The sequence below is a fragment of the Poecilia reticulata genome, linkage group LG7, assembly GCF_000633615.1.
Source record: "Poecilia reticulata strain Guanapo linkage group LG7, Guppy_female_1.0+MT, whole genome shotgun sequence".
Taxonomy (NCBI): Eukaryota; Metazoa; Chordata; class Actinopteri; order Cyprinodontiformes; family Poeciliidae; genus Poecilia; species Poecilia reticulata.
In genome coordinates, this window is record NC_024337.1 from 22,816,017 (window position 1) to 22,833,402 (window position 17,386).

At 39.1% G+C, this 17,386-nt stretch overlaps 1 protein-coding gene across 4 annotated transcripts in view; it reads left to right on the forward strand.

Annotated features, from left to right (window-relative positions):
- The window catches only part of LOC103467511 (dedicator of cytokinesis protein 3-like), a 60,416-nt gene extending 44,382 nt beyond the window's left edge, over nt 1-16,034 (forward strand). Inside the window, exons 38-54 of one of the 4 annotated variants that reach the window (XM_008413952.2) lie at nt 3,134-3,282; nt 4,893-4,979; nt 5,237-5,341; nt 6,316-6,457; nt 6,721-6,887; nt 8,402-8,488; nt 8,572-8,751; nt 8,858-8,941; nt 9,033-9,149; nt 9,888-10,030; nt 10,631-10,766; nt 10,904-10,985; nt 11,586-11,701; nt 11,830-11,920; nt 12,017-12,139; nt 12,331-12,413; nt 13,278-16,034. In XM_008413952.2, coding sequence (XP_008412174.1) covers nt 3,134-3,282; nt 4,893-4,979; nt 5,237-5,341; nt 6,316-6,457; nt 6,721-6,887; nt 8,402-8,488; nt 8,572-8,751; nt 8,858-8,941; nt 9,033-9,149; nt 9,888-10,030; nt 10,631-10,766; nt 10,904-10,985; nt 11,586-11,701; nt 11,830-11,920; nt 12,017-12,139; nt 12,331-12,413; nt 13,278-13,892 — 2,507 coding nt within the window. In that variant the 3' untranslated portion in view covers nt 13,893-16,034. The remainder of the gene's footprint in view (nt 1-3,133; nt 3,283-4,892; nt 4,980-5,236; nt 5,342-6,315; nt 6,458-6,720; nt 6,888-8,401; nt 8,489-8,571; nt 8,752-8,857; nt 8,942-9,032; nt 9,150-9,887; nt 10,031-10,630; nt 10,767-10,903; nt 10,986-11,585; nt 11,702-11,829; nt 11,921-12,016; nt 12,140-12,330; nt 12,414-13,277) is intronic. The other 3 variants (XM_008413953.2, XM_008413954.2, XM_008413955.2) reach the window with 3 other exon arrangements.
- Nucleotides 16,035-17,386: the final 1,352 nt, after the last annotated feature.

Genomic DNA, 17,386 nt, shown 5'->3' on the forward strand with positions numbered 1-17,386 from the left:
TGGAGAAAATTTTACAGAACAGTCCTTTATTTTTGGTTTTCTATATGGCAAAGGAAAGAAGAAAATTGGACGATTGTTAAATTTTTTTCTTGGTCAAGCAAAGCTTGCAATTTATTTGAGTAGAAAATTCAAAGTCAATAATGGACAGAATACTGATTGTGTAAAGCTCTTTAAGGGTATGGTTAGAGCAAGAGTTATGTTAGAATTCAAATATTATCTAAAAATGGACGAACTAAATATTTTTCAGAATATTTGGGACTATGAAGGTGTTTTATTCAATATATATAATTCTGAACTTTCATTTATGGATGTGTTGATCTAAAATTGTATTGAATATTTTCTGGATCACTACTGTGTGAATAAATGAGGTTTTAAAAAATCAAATCTCTCTCTCTCTCTCTCTCTCTCTTTCTCTCTCTCTCTCTTCATGCAAAAGGAAGATGGGGCACCAAATTATAAAACCTGGTTTAAAACCCCCATTTTATTATTTGCTCCCACGCAGATGAACATGTTAATAGATAGGAGACTTCCAACCTTAAAAATCAAACAAGAGTACAGAGACTCCCTTGATTAAATTCATGGCCTAAATGTCAGGTAGATAATTATGTGCTTCTGGCATTTACTCTTTCATTCTTGGATTTATTATTTATTATTACTTCTTAGAAAAAGATTTACTGTGCATTTTGTATTTTATAATCCCCCTTTCAGTCCTGTAAGCAGAAAATCAGGGGAACTTTGCAGCTTATATGCAACAGGCTGAGGACGTGGCATTAAAGAGTGCTACTCACAAACTGTAGCTGTTTCATTATGTACAAATATCCATATGAATCAATCTATTACACAGCTCAAATATTATCCACACTATATATGCTTGTTGACAAATATAACATTATGACCTTGAATTTATTGATGCTTATTTTGTGAAATACAGTTATTATGGTGATAACACATGACATAATGAATTTTGTAATATTTTCTTATTTATTTCCAAAAATTAGCACATTTATATGTAAAGAATAGTAATTAGATGTAAACAGTGTAGTTTATATTATTTTTTTCTCTTCTACAATTAAATAAATTTGCCCTTGATAGTTGCACAGGGTGCCATTAAAGTACTAGTAAGTTAAACATTTGCATATATCAGTATAGCAACCAATATTTTACCTGTTACTATTTTTTAAATCTGTTGTAACGTTTAGAGCACAAACATTAATTAACTGTTATAAGTTTTGTTATTTTGATTTATTTTGAACTATAGAATAGTTTTCATTGATTTAAAAAAAAAAGAAAAACTAAACCTGTGTTTGTACGGCAAGCCCTTTCTCACACAAATGGCAAGACATCCTATTTGTTCTGATATAAAACCCTGTGACTGCTCACCGGAAAAGAAAGGCTAAGAAAGAAGTTGTGAATCCTGTTATCTTTAATCAGCTGAAATTCATGTTGGCAGGTCAATTCTTACCAGAACCAACCACAACATTCTGATTGCTCCATTTCTACCAGGGATGTTGCTCTTCCTCCTCTCTCTTTTGCATGTGTTAGTTGTGGCTCTGCCGACTTGATTTTTGCTGCAATCTGCACTTCTCAACTTCCCTCTAATGGCGTGTGCTTTTACCTTGCGACTCTAAAGCTGTTCCAGGGTGCCTTACTTGATGTGTCAACACACTAAATGACACTCATGCAAGTTTTCCTCATGACTGGGCCTGATTTCCTTTTTCCGTGTCACTGCTTGAAGCACACATCAAGGGGTCCAGGGCACAAACACAGAAGGAAGTGAGCCACATGGTGAACAGTAAGAGACACAATGGTGGGGGATGGGAGCTATTCCCTTAAGTGAACAGTGTGTGTCACGAAGGGTGGCTAACAAAATACATTCAAGGCTTGCAACACAACAGCACTGGATTATTTATAGTAAGCTATATTTTTTATGACTGTGTATTTTTTGCATTGAACCAATGACAAAGGCAAACCACAGTCTCTCACTCTGATCTAAAACAACATGAGGGCTCTTAATCAACTCGGTGTTAATTTTAACGCAAAACATTTTGAATGTAAACTCTTTCGAACAGATGGCATTTAGTCACGTAATTCGCCAGAATAGAAACGTTAGTGTTTTTTTTTTTCTTCCTATGAGATGCGGATCTACAGAATAGGCACTCACGTTCTCAGATTAAAAATAGACCTTCGGTTCTAATTTAAGCACAAGCAGTTCTGTTGTGTTGAAACAGCTGAACAGACCTCCTCCCACCCGGGCGACAGAAGGGAAAGCTTCAATTGTGTGCCTTGATTGGTTCATTCAGATATTTCCTACAAGTAAAGGGGGCAAATGTTTATTCTTAGAGGCACCAAATTATGTCTGGTTTCATCTTTCAAGCCCTTAGTATGTGTGTAGAAGAATGTTAACCAAGATCTGGCAGCACAGATGTGCAGCGGTACGGTTGTTTTTGCTGTTGCTTTGCTTTGTTTGAATGTTCTTGGTTCATTACTAAGCTTTTCAGGCTAAAGTTAGCATATTATTATTGGATCTTTCTGGTCTTCGTGTACTGGTTTCTTCATGTTAGGTGTTCATAGAAGCAAAAAGAAGCTTTTAAGACCTAGATAATGTGCATGTAATGCACTACTACATGACACATAAAGGTACATAAATAGAAATAAATGGTAAAATATTTAATGAGGAAATAAATTTCCTGTGAGGAAGCTAAAGCTTGGGTGGCATTGGACCTTTGGAACGCTACAGAAAATCTCTAGTCTTGGAAGAAGTGGTTATTGAGATCTTGTGTGCTAATGCAAGTTTAAATGTCCATTTAAAAAAAAAAAGTCAGATTTTGTTGTGTGCTTTGAAACATATTGTAATTTTAACAACTTTCTGAGCCTGGAAATGAAGGATTTAAACATCCTTAATGTTCTTTCCACTTCTACTTACCGTCTTGCCAGCATACAGTCACGATGCTCAGGCCATCTTGTGTATTTTTGCCACTGACTGTGTTTCATGTCATACGCCATCTGTTGCTGAAAAAAAAAATGCTGATTATAAATTTCTGCTTTTCTTTACTCTAAAAAAAGATTGTCCTTTCGTGTTACTTTGCCGTATCAAACATAGTTATGTATTTGTTCATTTGTTATTCGTTAACAGAGGCAGCTTTCACTCTGCTGCTGTACTGGGAGCTGCTGCAGTGGGAGGACCGGCCTTTGAGGGATTTTCTCCACTACCCCTGTCAGAGCGAGTGGCAACGCAAAGAAAACCTGAGTCGTAAAATTCTCCACTACTTCAACAAGGGAAAGGCGAGTGATTTTTGTTTCGTTTTGTTTCCTACAGCTGTGTCTTTTATATTTTACATTTCTTAGTGATTTAGTTGCTATTCAGTCTGAGTCACTTTACTGTCTCTTATTGTGAGGAAAGGGAAAAAATTGCGGTGAAGTAAATTCTTTTTTCAAACCAAACATGATTTGTGTGGTTAAATAGAAAGGAGACGGTTGAAACTCAGGGGGGGCCAAGTCCAATCCTGGAGTGCTATCATCCCACTTCTCCAGCACCTGAATCAAATGAACTACTTGTTAGCAGAAACTCTGCAGAGCTGAATTACTGCTGGTCAGGGAATTCAGATATCTGACTCCGGTGTATTGGAGGAGGGATGCAGGCTGGTAAGTCTCGAGGACTGGACTCGAGAACCCCTGTAGCTGGTACTATTTCTGTTTAAGATTATTTGTCTCTGTTGTTGAAGGGCTGTTACGTTTTCATCATGAACTGATTCATTAATCACTCATTAACTTTTTCATTCTTCCTCCTTGATCATTTGCCAAAGACTTGCATGTTACTAAAACAACATTTCTTAGTGGATTATATGCTGCAGAATTGCATTGTTTACACAAGTTTAAGTATCTTTTAAAGCAAGTTCAGTTTCTTAGTATGAAACTTGCAAATATCTAATCATATAAACAACTATTTAATGTTTGATTTTAATGTTTGAACAGGTCGATATGGAGCTAATTTCTGATGTATTTGTATATTTTGTAGGGAGCTGTGTGAACAACTCACGTAAAAGTTTTTGCACAAATCCAGTGTTTCATACTGAGGAAGAGCAATCAGTAGAAATGTAATTTTCTTTCCCAAACCTCTCCTCCCTGGCCGGTGTTCATCCGCAAAATTAAATTAGTTGACCGGCCCGTATGCTCTGCAGAGGAAAATGCCCAGTGGACCCAGGTAGCAGCTGAAAAGAAATAAAACTGTCATCTTCCATTAACTTATTGCCTTCTTCTGCTGTTATTGCTATATATGAAGGGAAAAGAAAATTATAGAGCCTCCTCAAGCAGTGAGTGTTAATTTTTTTTACTGGATAAAAATAGCTCAATGTGTGGTTAAAAAGCACCCGGCAAGTTGGTACCGGAAGGAATGTAAAGATTTTTTTTAAAATGAACCCTGCTGCTTTCCCTTGGTACAACTTAGAAACTGCTATTTGATTAAATCAAGGAGAGCAAAGAGTTAAAACTCCAACATATCACTGGTTCTAGCATTTTTGTGCCATCCATAGCCAACCCCAATGGAGGGTAGTGCAGTGTCAATTTACAATTTTAGAATGTAAAATCTAATTACTTCCCTCCTAATAAGACGGCCTCTTTTCCCATGAACAAAGATGCTTCTTATATTGCCATTTAAAACATGTTTGTTCTTCAGTCAGTCAAGCTACTAACAGTGGGTGGAGTATCCAGAAATTTTTCTCAAGTAAAAGCTTCTGTTCGATCAGAACCATCTTCCTCAATCCTTACACGCAACAGACAAATATAATAACAAAATTGATCATTTTAATGGTGTCTTTTTTGTGTGTGTGGCTAATGCAAACAAAAATTTTAGATTAATTTCTCATTCTTCCATTATCTCTTTTATATCTCCACAGTGCTGGGAATATGGGATCTCTCTCTGCCGGGAGCTGGCTTTCCAGTATGAGACGTTATATGATTATCAGAGTCTCAGCTGGATACGGGTAAGTAAAGTGCCGCACGCAACGCGTTTCTGCTGCTACTGCTGCCATCAAACAAGCATCCTCTGTGATGCTGTAAGGAAAGATTTTCAGCTCCCTCTGTCACCGTGATGCTCGGTTGTGGGGTGTGAAGTGCAAACACAACGTCCCAATTACCTGAGCACGCCCACGCGCCTCTGGAAGCGCAGAGAATTCAGCAAAGTGTGTGATTAAATTATTATTCATCATGGCTCCGCTGCTTGTTTGTCTTGGTGTCACAGAAAATGGAGGCAGCGTATTATGACAACATCATCGAACAGCAGAGGATCGAGCCGGAGTTCTTTAAGATGGGCTTCTATGGGAGGAAGTTTCCTTTCTTCCTCAGGGTAAGAGACTGCAGTGATCGGAAATCCGCATTACAGCAGGAGACCGTGTCTGTTATTCCCACATGTAACTATTGGGATAGTGGACATGTCTGCTTTCTTCTGATGTGTAGAAAAGATGATCTGCAACTTGTTTAAATGTAATGTTCAACTTGTCTGCTGCTGGTACAAAATTTTAGCAGGAACACATAAAAGAAAATCCTACTATTTGTTTTTAAGGTCTTAAACAGCCTCGCCCCGTCTTATTTAATAGAGCTTCTCACTCGGTCGCTTGGCTCTGCTGACCAGCTGCTTCTGGTCATTCCCAGTGGAAGCTTTGAGGGATCAAAACCTCCAGGTTTAGTTATCAAGACCCCCAAGTTAAAGAACGCTTATAAATTTGACAGGTCAAGTGTCCAGTTTTAAAACTCGTCTAAAAATATTTTACTCATTGGGTCTCATTCAACCCAAATGAGACTGAATTTTACTTTATTTTGATCAGTTTTACTGCTTTGTTTTATTATGTTCGGTAGAATTTAAAAAAAAAATTAATTTAATGTTTTCTTTTATCTATCTCTCATGTTCAGCATGTTTGTTTCAGCTGCAGCTGGTGTTTATGCGCTTTGTAAATTAAGTTGTTGATGTTTATGGTCGGGGTTTGGCTGCAGCCAGTTCATTGGAGGTTTGAAAATAAGTAACTGTTTTAAATTTGGTGCATGCAGTCATTAATAGTTGCTTCTTAACTGCTCTAGAGAAAAGGTTTTTCATTTTAAAACTACAACCTTAGTGTGAAATATATTATATTATGTTAAGGTATAATGTTAGCTGTTTTTCTTTTCATAGTAAAAAACTGAAATTTGTGAGTATTACTATCACAGCAGCTGGTGATGAGATGAAGTTAATTTCAGATCCAGCAGGCTTGTGCTGCAGATTTTAAACAGAGTAAGACGTACAGGGTTTGTGTGAGGTTTGAACATTTCCCTGCTTTTTTTCTGCAGAATAAGGAGTTTGTCTGCCGCGGTTACGACTACGAACGGCTCGAGGATTTCCAGCAAAGGATGCTGGGAGAATTTCCACAAGCCATTGCAATGCAGCACACAAACCAGCCTGATGACACCATCCTGCAGAGCGACGCCCAGTGTATCCTTATAATTTCCCTACCGCTGGTGGCGCCACTCAGAGATGAAGATGTTTTGTGTTAATAGAAAAAGTTAATGATGACTGAAAAAGGTTGCATATTAAATAAAAAAAAAGAAAAAAACTAAACCTCAATCTGTCATTGTTCCTCCAGAGTCAGGCAGTTAAAGCATTTTCCCTTTCATCTCCCTCCTTCTCTTCCTCCTCTGTGAACATGTACCAGCATCTGACTCGTCTGTCTGTTCCTTGACGCGTGGCTTCCCTAGACTTGCAGATCTACGCAGTGACTCCAGTTTCAGACATCTCTGATGTGCCTCAGCTGGAGCGTGTGCCTGAGAGGATCAAGAGTTTCTACCGCATAAACAATGTCAGCCGCTTCCACTATGACAGGCCTTTCCACAAGGGACCTAAGGACCGGGAGAATGAGTTCAGGGTATGAACAGGATTGACACTCTCAGCTCAGCTCAGGCTTTATTCAGAAGAGTAATAGTCCAGGTGTAGCCTTTTAACACTTGAAATGGATCTAAGTGTTGAAACAGCAGGTAATTAAAGCAGCAGTGATAAACGACTCAGTTGATTTAGGTTGGTGTAATGCCCCCTGGTGGCCACAGTGGAAGCCACCAGCTTCTTTTTTTTTCTTTCACTTCAAATAAACCAGGGCTTATGCCTGTTTTTTCCAGTTAAGCCACTACATTAACAAGCATTTAAGATATGCAGTTTTGGAGATGAACTGTGTTGGATGTTTTTCCATTCAGTATTTAAAAAAAATAAAGACGTCTTTATTAAAATAGAGTTCAAATGCAAAATAGTTTTAATTATTCAGGACAAACCTAATTCCTGTAGCATCTAATTGGATTCAGTTTACTTAAACAGTGTCAATTCACAACAGACATCATTTAACGTTACAAGACAAACAGGCACAATTAATATGCAATCATAATCCAACATATAATCTAGTCATTTCACCACATTCCTCTATATATTGTATAATTATATAACTGTACAATCAATTGGCTTGGGACCATGATTCACAACAGTGCTGTAAATGGTGCAGAATATGTAAATGTTTAATTAAAACTTCAATGAAACAACAATACTCCATCAAGCAAAACCTAGTTTAAAATGAAGTTATTACATTATAAAATAAATGAATCAGTTTGCTTGTAAAATGAAAGACTAGAACTGAAAGCCAAAGAGAAGTGGTTGTATCACAAAGCAAAGAATTGTTGTCAACGATCATTTTACTCCAGTTATCAGGTATTTTGGTTTTCCTTGCTTAAACACTGGCTTTAAAAACATCATCAGACGTTTGTGAAATGCAAACCATACATGTGTATATGTTACCTCAGTATGTTTGAAAGTTTTTCTTTTAGTGTTAGCTGACATTTCTGACTGAGTTTTTATAGGAACATTTACACCTTTATAGTGATTGGACAGACTGTGGACACTGATTTTGGTTCAGAGACGATGAGTGGCATTATCGGATTTCACAAACATCTGTAGGAACATTTAATGTGTAAAATACAGCTAGAATCCTCTCGAATCCAATCGCAAGTACTATATAACATTTGTAGGCAGAATCTGAAAACTGAAAGATCTAACTGCTTTCCTTGAATTATTGAAGAGGTATTAGTTATTTCAAAACTGTAAATAGTGTTTACTACAGCTAAAATGTAAAAAAAAAAAAAAAAAAAAAGCCTGGGGCGCTTCAGAGACTTGCTTATGCATAATATTGTAGTTTTGCGTGACACAGTAACCCAGATTTAAAATCAAACCGCACAAAGTGTTAAGCATGTAGGTCACCAGTCTACAACTGTGTTTCTGCCTGCCAGGTTTTTTTTTTGTGTTTGTTTTATCTGCAAAACACAGTCAGATGCCCACTGGGTTTAACTAATATTAGACGACGCAGTTAGAATAACCGCGGCTTTTTATCTGCATGTTCAACAGAGTCTGTGGATCGAGAGAACAACCCTGATTCTGGCACGTCCTCTCCCTGGGATCGCCCGCTGGGCAGAGGTGGAGAGGAGAGAACTGGTGGGCTCATATCAAACGTGCAACGCGTCGCTTCGCATCGGACGCGTCGGCAGCTTTAACGTCGGCTTTCGCTGTGTTTTCAGGTGGAGGTGAGCCCACTCGAGAATGCCATTTACGTTGTGGAGAACAAGACCCAGGAGCTGCGGACTTTGATCAGCCAGTACCAACACAGGCAGCATCACGGCAACATCAACCCGCTCAGCATGTGTCTCAACGGCGTCATAGACGCTGCTGTGAACGGCGGCATCGCCAGATATCAGGAGGTAGAGCTGCAGGGCAGAGACGAAGGGGAAGCCAGTGTGAAAGTGATGAGTGTTGAGAGCTGTTGCTGTGAGAAATCTTTATCTTTTGTTTGATTCTCTGCAAAAGGCCTTCTTCGATAAAGACTACATCAGCAGCCACCCCGAGGACACAGAGCGAATCACGCATCTGAAGGATCTCATGCAGGAGCAGGTCAGACTCAATTTAAATACTTTAGTAGATTTTAGAATGCTTTGGAAATAGAAACATCTTGTTTTGCTTTTTTTTTCTTTTCTGACGTCAGGTGCATATTCTTGGAGTGGGGCTGGCAGTTCATGAGAAACTGGTGCATCCAGAAATGCGTCCTCTGCACAAAAAGCTTGTGGACCAGTTCCACATGATGAGGACAGGGTTACACCATGTGAGTTTTCATTTTCCTTTTTTAAATGTGTTCTTAACATACTGTGTAAAAAAAAAAGAAGCTGACTTTTAAACTTTTCCACATTTTGTTTTGTTATAACCACAAAGTTCAATGTATTTATTAAAAATGCAAACAGGGAAAAAAATATATCTGGCTCTCAAAATTGTTTACTAAGAAAAACTGAATAGTGTGGCATGTGTATGTTTTCAGCCTTCTTGAGTAAATACTATCTGTATAATAATACTATCTCTCTTTACGTGTGAAGCTCCAAATCTACAAGCTTTGCACAGCAAGAGATCAAATTGCTTGTCTTGCAAAATACGCTACGCTCAGTTAAACATTTGTAGTTGTCAGGTTTCTACATTCAAACATTCAGTTTTTTTCTGGATGTCCTGTATTTTGTTCTCTTCATTTTCCCTTCAACTTTTGCTGACTTCCCCCATTGCTGAAGTAAAACATTAACACATCATGATGCTGCCACCACCATGTTTCAGTGTGAGGGTGATTTGTTGTGCACTTTTAGTTTTCTGCCACGCGCTTTTGTATATAGATCAAACAACTTCAAGGCATTGAAGTCTGTGGTTGAAGCATGAGAGAATGTAAAAGAGGACTTGCACTCTATGAACATTCTGTGTTCAGTTTGGTACAGACATCTTTTCATATAAATATCATGCTTCTCCCTCGATCCAGCATGTTTGCGCTCATTGCTTGTGTGAGCAGTGTAAATATTCAGAGTAGTATGTGATTGGCTCCCAGCAGTGTGTGCCCGGCATGGATCGATTCGGCCCTGCAGGCTGCCCAGGGGTCAATTCTCCCAGAGGCATCCTCTCCTCGCACAACCACATGAGCCCTGAGAGCGTCCGGCTGATGCACAGACACAGGTCAGTCACTCAAACTTTCATCCTTTAATTTGTGCCGCATCACTTTTTAATCTGGGATCGACACTTACAGGCGTGGTCTGGCTTTTTGAAATTGTTTCTGTCTACCCATTTTCTAATCGATTAATCTAAGAATTGATCCGAGAGAAAGCATCGTTTACAAGTATTTTGCCACTTCTACTCGGTTACATGTTGAAGGGACTGGTTCAACTATAAATGATTATTAATACACGCCAAAGGCAAGTATTAGCAAAATTTGTAATATAGAAAATAATACCAAGTTGGAGCCTCATCTGGTTGTCAGGGAATAATAGCCAAATAGTTTTTAGTCTCAGTTATTGTTTGTAAATACCTGCCTATTAAGGCTAAGATTCAACACGATATAAGATTTCATTACCACAAATAATTCAACCTTCAAAAGGAGGCCAAGTTAACATTTATCTTATTGTGAATCTGGGATTAGTAGTTTTTGAACCTAAATTTTTCAGACTTTTATAAACCAGTGAATTCAATAAAGCTTAGGATGTTGGTTACCTCTGAAGACAAGCAACATTTACAGTAAATTTCACTTTTATGTTCTGAAACAACATGTTGGTCCTGCAGCCCTCTGAATTTGCAAGGCTCGATCCGTCACTCGTCGTCCTCCCTGTCCTCTCACACGTCGAGCGAGGCAGGAAACCTGGTCATCATGACTGACGGCCTGATGGGGGAGCACCCAGAAGAGGCCATGCACATGCAGGTAAAACTAATTAATCTCATTGAGATTATGTGTGGAATTACCCACATTTTCTCATCTGTCTCATAAACTGTCTGTTGTTTTCTCACTTTACGGTACAGTTTTTAAAAAATGTTTAGAACCTAACTCTTTTTTTCCAGCCGAGCCCGTCGTCTTCTAGTTTGAGTTCAATCCGCTCCAACTCCTCCCAGATTATAAACTCCGCTCCATCAAGTGCCAGAGGTGAGAGGCATAAATCCAGAAGGTCATGCAAGAAAATCATTCACTCACAGATCTGCTCAACAAACGTCTAATATTTCTTTAAATTGGTGACGTTTGTGGCATAGGATCTTGAACGAGTCAATCTAACACACACACACACTCGATAGAGTAGATTTTGTAAAAAAAAAACAAAAAAAAAACAGATCTGTTTGATGTTAGATAAATTAATTTCATTCAACCAAGAATTTTGCTTCTGATAGGAAATGAGACATGTACCTCCCTACCTTGATATTCCTTGCTGTAGGAATATCAATTAAAATTTTAATTTCATTAAAATCACGTTGAAAATTATCTGTACCTTCATTAATCAGTAAAAAAGTCTTTAATTACATCAAAGCTGTCTAACTTTTTGCATGTTCCTATTGCACAGTGAAGCATATTGACCACATAAAACAATGCCCACTGCTTTTAAATATACAAAATAACAATAGTTCAGAATAGATTTAATCCATATGTTTATAACTCATTAATACTGTATAACAACAGGATAATTGTACTTTCTGTTTTAGTAGAGAGATGTTGGTTAACACTTTTAAAAAAAACAAACTATTTTCTGTGTAGGCTCTCCGTCTCTGCCCGATAAGTCCAAACACAACCGAGAAGTGATGATGCTTCTGCCGTCTCACCGTGAGAGGGCCAACAACTCCATGTATTACAACGTGGCAGAGAACGGACAGGTATGGACGATCGACGCTACCCTGAACAATGCGATGCGTTACAACACTGCCTGTGAGATTCTCTTGACTTTCTGATAAAAAAAGGGGAAAAAATATTTTTTTTTCTCTCTTTTAATTTCTCATCTCAGCAGCAGAATAACCACATGCAGCGTGCCTTACTTCAGCAAGTTAGCCCCTGTAAGCCTTGTGCTGATCCTCACATGAATCTCCCAGAGAAAGGTAAGTCAAACAAAGCGAAATCTTACAGCGTAGCTGAGTTGTTGGTTGTGTGTGTTTTTTCTCTCACGTGAGGCCTCGATGTGGTTCTTCCTCCAGTGTTTTCCAATGCTTCCAGCAACTGGAGTCTGGATGGAGAGAACCGGGAGCAGATGAACTACGTCCCGGCTTCTACCGGAGGAGTGATCATGCCCCCTGTTCCTCCCAGATCCTTCCCGTCAGGTAGCGTCTCACTGCATCTCAGAGTTTAGTTTTTAACATCTCGTCTTCAGTTGTGATTGAATATTCCGTCTGCTACGATTGCCGCCAACAAATACAGAGCTCATTGACTTTAGAAATGCTCATAAAAAGGATGTTTTTCTTCACATCGACGTAATTTCTTCCTAAATTCATATATCCGTTTTTATTTCCAGGACATTTCATGATGCACTGTGATGCATTTCACCACCAAAGCACGGATCCTCCTCCGGCTTTGCCAGTTCGATCTCTCCGAAAGGTACCGGCGACTTTTGCTTCAGAATTTAAATACATCCAGTAAATAGGACATGTTGGTGGTTGAACATTATTGCCGTAGATTCACAGCGACAGTCCTTGGAGGCTGGAGTCCTAATTCAGACGTGTTCCTGCATTAACACACCTGATTCAGATACTTGAATTATCTTCTAATCTCTTCAACAAGTTCTGTGGGAGTCTTTTTTATATCAGATGTTTCCTAGTTGGGGAACATCTGATATAAATACCCAGAAAAGAAAAGAGGAAATTTGTTCTAAAAGTATTACTGATTGCACTTTAAAAATTAGGTAACTTTATGTTATTAAAGGTAAAGTTTAAACAGTAATGATTTCTTGGTTAATGTCAAGTTGTCATAACAAAGACATTTTGAATAATGTCAACTTTGTATTAAAAGTGTCATAATATACCGAATGATGCTTTATGACAACAGTCATAAATATCCATGAAGGCTTATTCATGTTCATGACAGGTGTTATGTCATGTTTATGAAAGTGTCATGTCAGTCTTATTCACCCCCCTTCAAATAAAGTGTTACCGAGATTTTTTATTTTTTTATTTGACAATATTTTATGTTTTAAATTGTATTTTTTATTTAAATATATATATTTTCAGTTTTAAAAAAAAATTAATTTTCTTATATTTTTTTATTTTTACATTTCACCTGCTCCATAGTGTGTCTGTCTGGCCCTTCGACTTGTTTGATTGAAAGAAGAATGTCTAATGTAAAATGGAGAGAAGGAAAAATGTATAGATTTGTCTCTGGGAAAGTCTCGAAGTCAAAAATTGCTAATAATTTTTGCTATGCAGAACCTCACTTCTGACAGCTGCTGCCCTTTTGTCTCCCCAGTCTCCTCTCCACCCTATCCCCGGCTCCCCCACTAGCCCTCAGTCAGCTTTAGGTGGAAGTAACTCCACGCTGTCAGGCAGCGCCAGCAGCGGCGTTTCGTCTCTCAGCGAGAGCAACTTCGGCGGCCAGTATCCCGATCCTGGTCCCATCAGGAACGACGCCTTGGAGCCGCTTCCCAGCCATCTGTGGTCCCCCCCTGATGAGTACATGTCTTCTCCCTACCTGCACATCCACTACGGTGGCACAGAAATTGACTCCATTGACCCCGTTCGACCTTTCCATTACCGCAACCCGGCTTCACACCCACACGGCCACCCACACCCGCACAGTCACCCGCACTCCCACCCTGGGCTTGAGAGCCACTCCCACGGCCCCTCCCAGCACCACCACGTTCCCTCTCACGTTCCCCATCACATCCCCTACCGCAGGCCACAGCCTCCAGCCGTGCCACCCAAACCCTACCTGAGAGAGGGCTGCATCCCCGAGGAGGAGCTGACGCCTCAGCCCATCCCACTGCCCCGCAGGATCTTCCACTCCCCCCACGGCCACAGGGAGGACCCAGGAAAACATCCTTGGGAGCAGTGCATCAGCGAGGAGCACGAGGAGAACCAATGAGGGGGATGCTCCAATCAGAGCGATCTTGTCTTTATCTCTTCATCTGCACTGAGCCATGACAAGCAGTACCAGAGCGTCTCGTGTGAAGCATGTGTGTGTTCCGGGTCGATCCCCCATCACCGTGTATTTTATCGCCAGTGCACATGAAGGGATGAGAAGGAGTGAAACTCCATCGAGCTGCAGTCCGTGGCACAAACTACCTTCGCCGCTCCACATGGCCTCCTAGGCGGGATTCAAAGAAGAATCTGCAGAACAATAACACGAAAAGTACTCTGTTCAAAAATTGATATTGATTGTACACAGCTGTACAATTCGTCTGTGAGCATGTTTTTTCATTTGACAATTATACGATTCAACGGTTTTTGTGGAACATTGCAACCGACACGGTGCCGTATTAGCTCTGAGCGACCTTAATTTTGCTTTTCATGTCCGTTTTCACAGCAAACAAACTATTACTCACAGTGGATTGACTTCTCTTGTTTAAACGCTTCATATATATATGAATAATTATTTTGATAAAATTTGCTACATTGTAGTGTTTTCGAAGGCTTAAACCCATTATGTTTTTTTTTCAGACAACACTGTTAAGTGCTCCTTAATAGTGAATCATATCAGATGGCGCGCCGCTACGTGTGTTGCTGCTGGACTCCCATAAATCTCAGCTCATTGAAACCGAGCCTGCGGCTCTCTGTTTGGACATGAGCTACCGATCTCTCATCCGTACCACGTGTATGGACAACTACGTGAATGTATTCAGATGAGATGTTCTTCTTGTAAACCGCACAAGCTGCAAATCCCAGTTTTCTGTTCAAGTGCTTCGAGTCCAGTTCTTATCTTAAGTCTTCGTTAGTTCGTTAGTCCTATGTGCGTGGCAAAGATATCTAGAGATGAACGAGGGACTGCTGGGAAAACGGAGGACAGAGGCAAACTCGCCTCGCGCCTGTCGGCTTTCATGTTCATGGCGAATACAGGAGGAAGACTCCTCTTCAACCCCCCGCCCCCTGACACTCGTCTTTGCTGGACTCCAGTCACTAACCTTCCTCTCCATGTTTTTCCTTCTGCGTTTGCCGTCAGGTCAGCGGTGAGGTTTGAACCCGCACAGCTGCTGTGGCACCATCGGGTCTCTCCTGGTGGTGTTGGAATCGCCTACCTGCCTTAAGTGCACTCTAATGCAGTCTGACCTCTCACCGTTTAGCGGCAGCCTTTTTTTTTTCCACTCTGTCCTCTCGCTGAAGGAGAAAACAAAAACAGAGCAGATATCGACCTAGTGATGTTTTTCTATGGTTTCGTTCTGCTTTGGTTTCAGATTGCTGTCTGTTTTGTTGTGCTAATACTTCTGACCTGCCTGAAGCTCTTTCTCATTCACCTTCTGCTGTTTGACTCTGATGATGGAGAAGGCTCAAGATCAACAAGGTGGAGAGCAATGCTCCTTTTTTTTTTTTTTTTTTTTTGCTTTATTTTTGTGAAGTAGGAGAAACTGCGCTGTTTTTCGTCCTTTGTTGTTTGGAAGGATATAGCTAATATTTTACTAATTCCTTGTTTTCCTGGCTGATTTTTGCAGGTGGATGCTTTGTGTTTGTGTACATCAAGTTGTCAGCTGAACTAGACAAGATCTATTTTTGTATGTGAGATCATCAGTTGTGTGTGCATATCACAGGAACTGACAGAAGGTATCAGATAGGCTGCTGTCGTTTGTATGGATTTCAGGTTACTAGTTAAATGCGGCTTTGAGGATAACAGGCGACTGAAGTGATACTCAAATAGGATTTTTCAATGTACATTCTGTTATTGTACATACAGCAGTATTGTGAAATATTTTTTTGAGATTTATCGCAGAAGCCCTAAAAAAAAAAAAAGATTTATTGTTGTTTTGTGTATATACATGTACTCAAGAGATCAATGTAATTGATAAATATCTATAATCGGTGTTTGGGAAAGGACAAATTCATTAGACTGTGGCCTGTCTCCACCATACTTCTCATATAAATACTTTATACACTTTTCAATGTGCTTTCCTGTACATATGGTGTTAGCATGATCAAAAAGTGTTTGGTTGTAAAAGTGGTTTTCCTGCTCCCATAACTGCTGTGGTATGGAATTCATTAACAATGCCAAACATTAAAGACAATCTTTTATCAGCTCTCCCTGCTTTCCGATACTCTTTCTTTCTTCTGTGCTGTGCTTGGAGGGCGCAGTGTGTGGCCAGCAGAGGGCGCTGTTTGTTGTCGGTTGGTTGGTACCATCCTGCCGGCCAACCCCGGATTTGACATCCGCTTTTTATTCTGCATTTAAACTGTTATTTCACAGTCAGTAAACACACAGGAATACTGAAAGGTGAAGTCATTTTAGGTAAAAAGGTTCCTTAGGTCTCATCCAGGCCTGGTAAAAGATAGACATTTAGAAAATGAAGATTTTTAACAGGTATGGTTTTCAGCATTAAGCCCTCATATTTTTTCGCTCACACATACTACACAATATTTTCTACCAGATAAAAATTAAGACATGTATGTGACGAATTTCAAAATCTTAGCTTTCTTCAGCCCTTTTCCAGGCATAACTGCTGTGGCAGAAATAAATAATTTTTGTGACTGAGTTGCAAAGGGAGAATAGCCAATTTTAGAGCAAATTTACATAATCTAAAACAACTGAAATCACTTTTTTTTTTTTTTTTTTTTTGGTCTGCTGCAGGTGCTTTGTTGCCCAATTTTACACCACACTGCTTTTCCATCAGATTTTTTTTCTTTTACATTAAAATCTGTGAGCTACAGAAACACTGTTACAATTAAAACATATAGTGCTCCTTGTGAAATGTCAAAATTTTAGATGTTCTGATAAAGAAAACACACCCCAAAGTATTCATATGACAAATTTATGTTAGCATCACAATTGTAGATCGTCATGATGTAAATGTGCAGTGTGACCAATGGAAACGATGAATGTAGAGCCTTAGAAAAGTATTCAAACCACTTGAAATGACAATGTTTTTATACACTAAAACATAACTTCAATATACTTGATTTGTGTTCTAAATATGCCAATATAATGTAAAGCATAATTGGGGACTAGAATGAAAATTACAAATTATTTTCAACATTTTCCCAAAAAAATTTAATCTGAAAAGTGTGTGTTTTTTAAATTTTTATATTTGATTAAAATAATTTAATTGGATTTGTCTAGCTCTATGCTTATGATTGTTGTCCTTCTAGAACCTTTGTTCCAATCTGAAAACTTTTTTAAAAACCTGTAACAGGATTTCTTACTAGATTTCTCTGGACTTAGCTCCATCCATCTTCCATTAATGCTGATTAATGAGACAACTTCTGAAGGTAATGCACTCAATTTTACTCAAGGATTTTAGGGGGAAAAATGGCTTTTTATTTGTAAAGAAATTATAAATCTTGCTTCAGTCAGTTTTGGAAGAAGAATGAAAGAATAGATTTTGGTCACATCTGACCCATGCAATTTCTTCCACATTGCTTGTGTCCCCTGGCTTC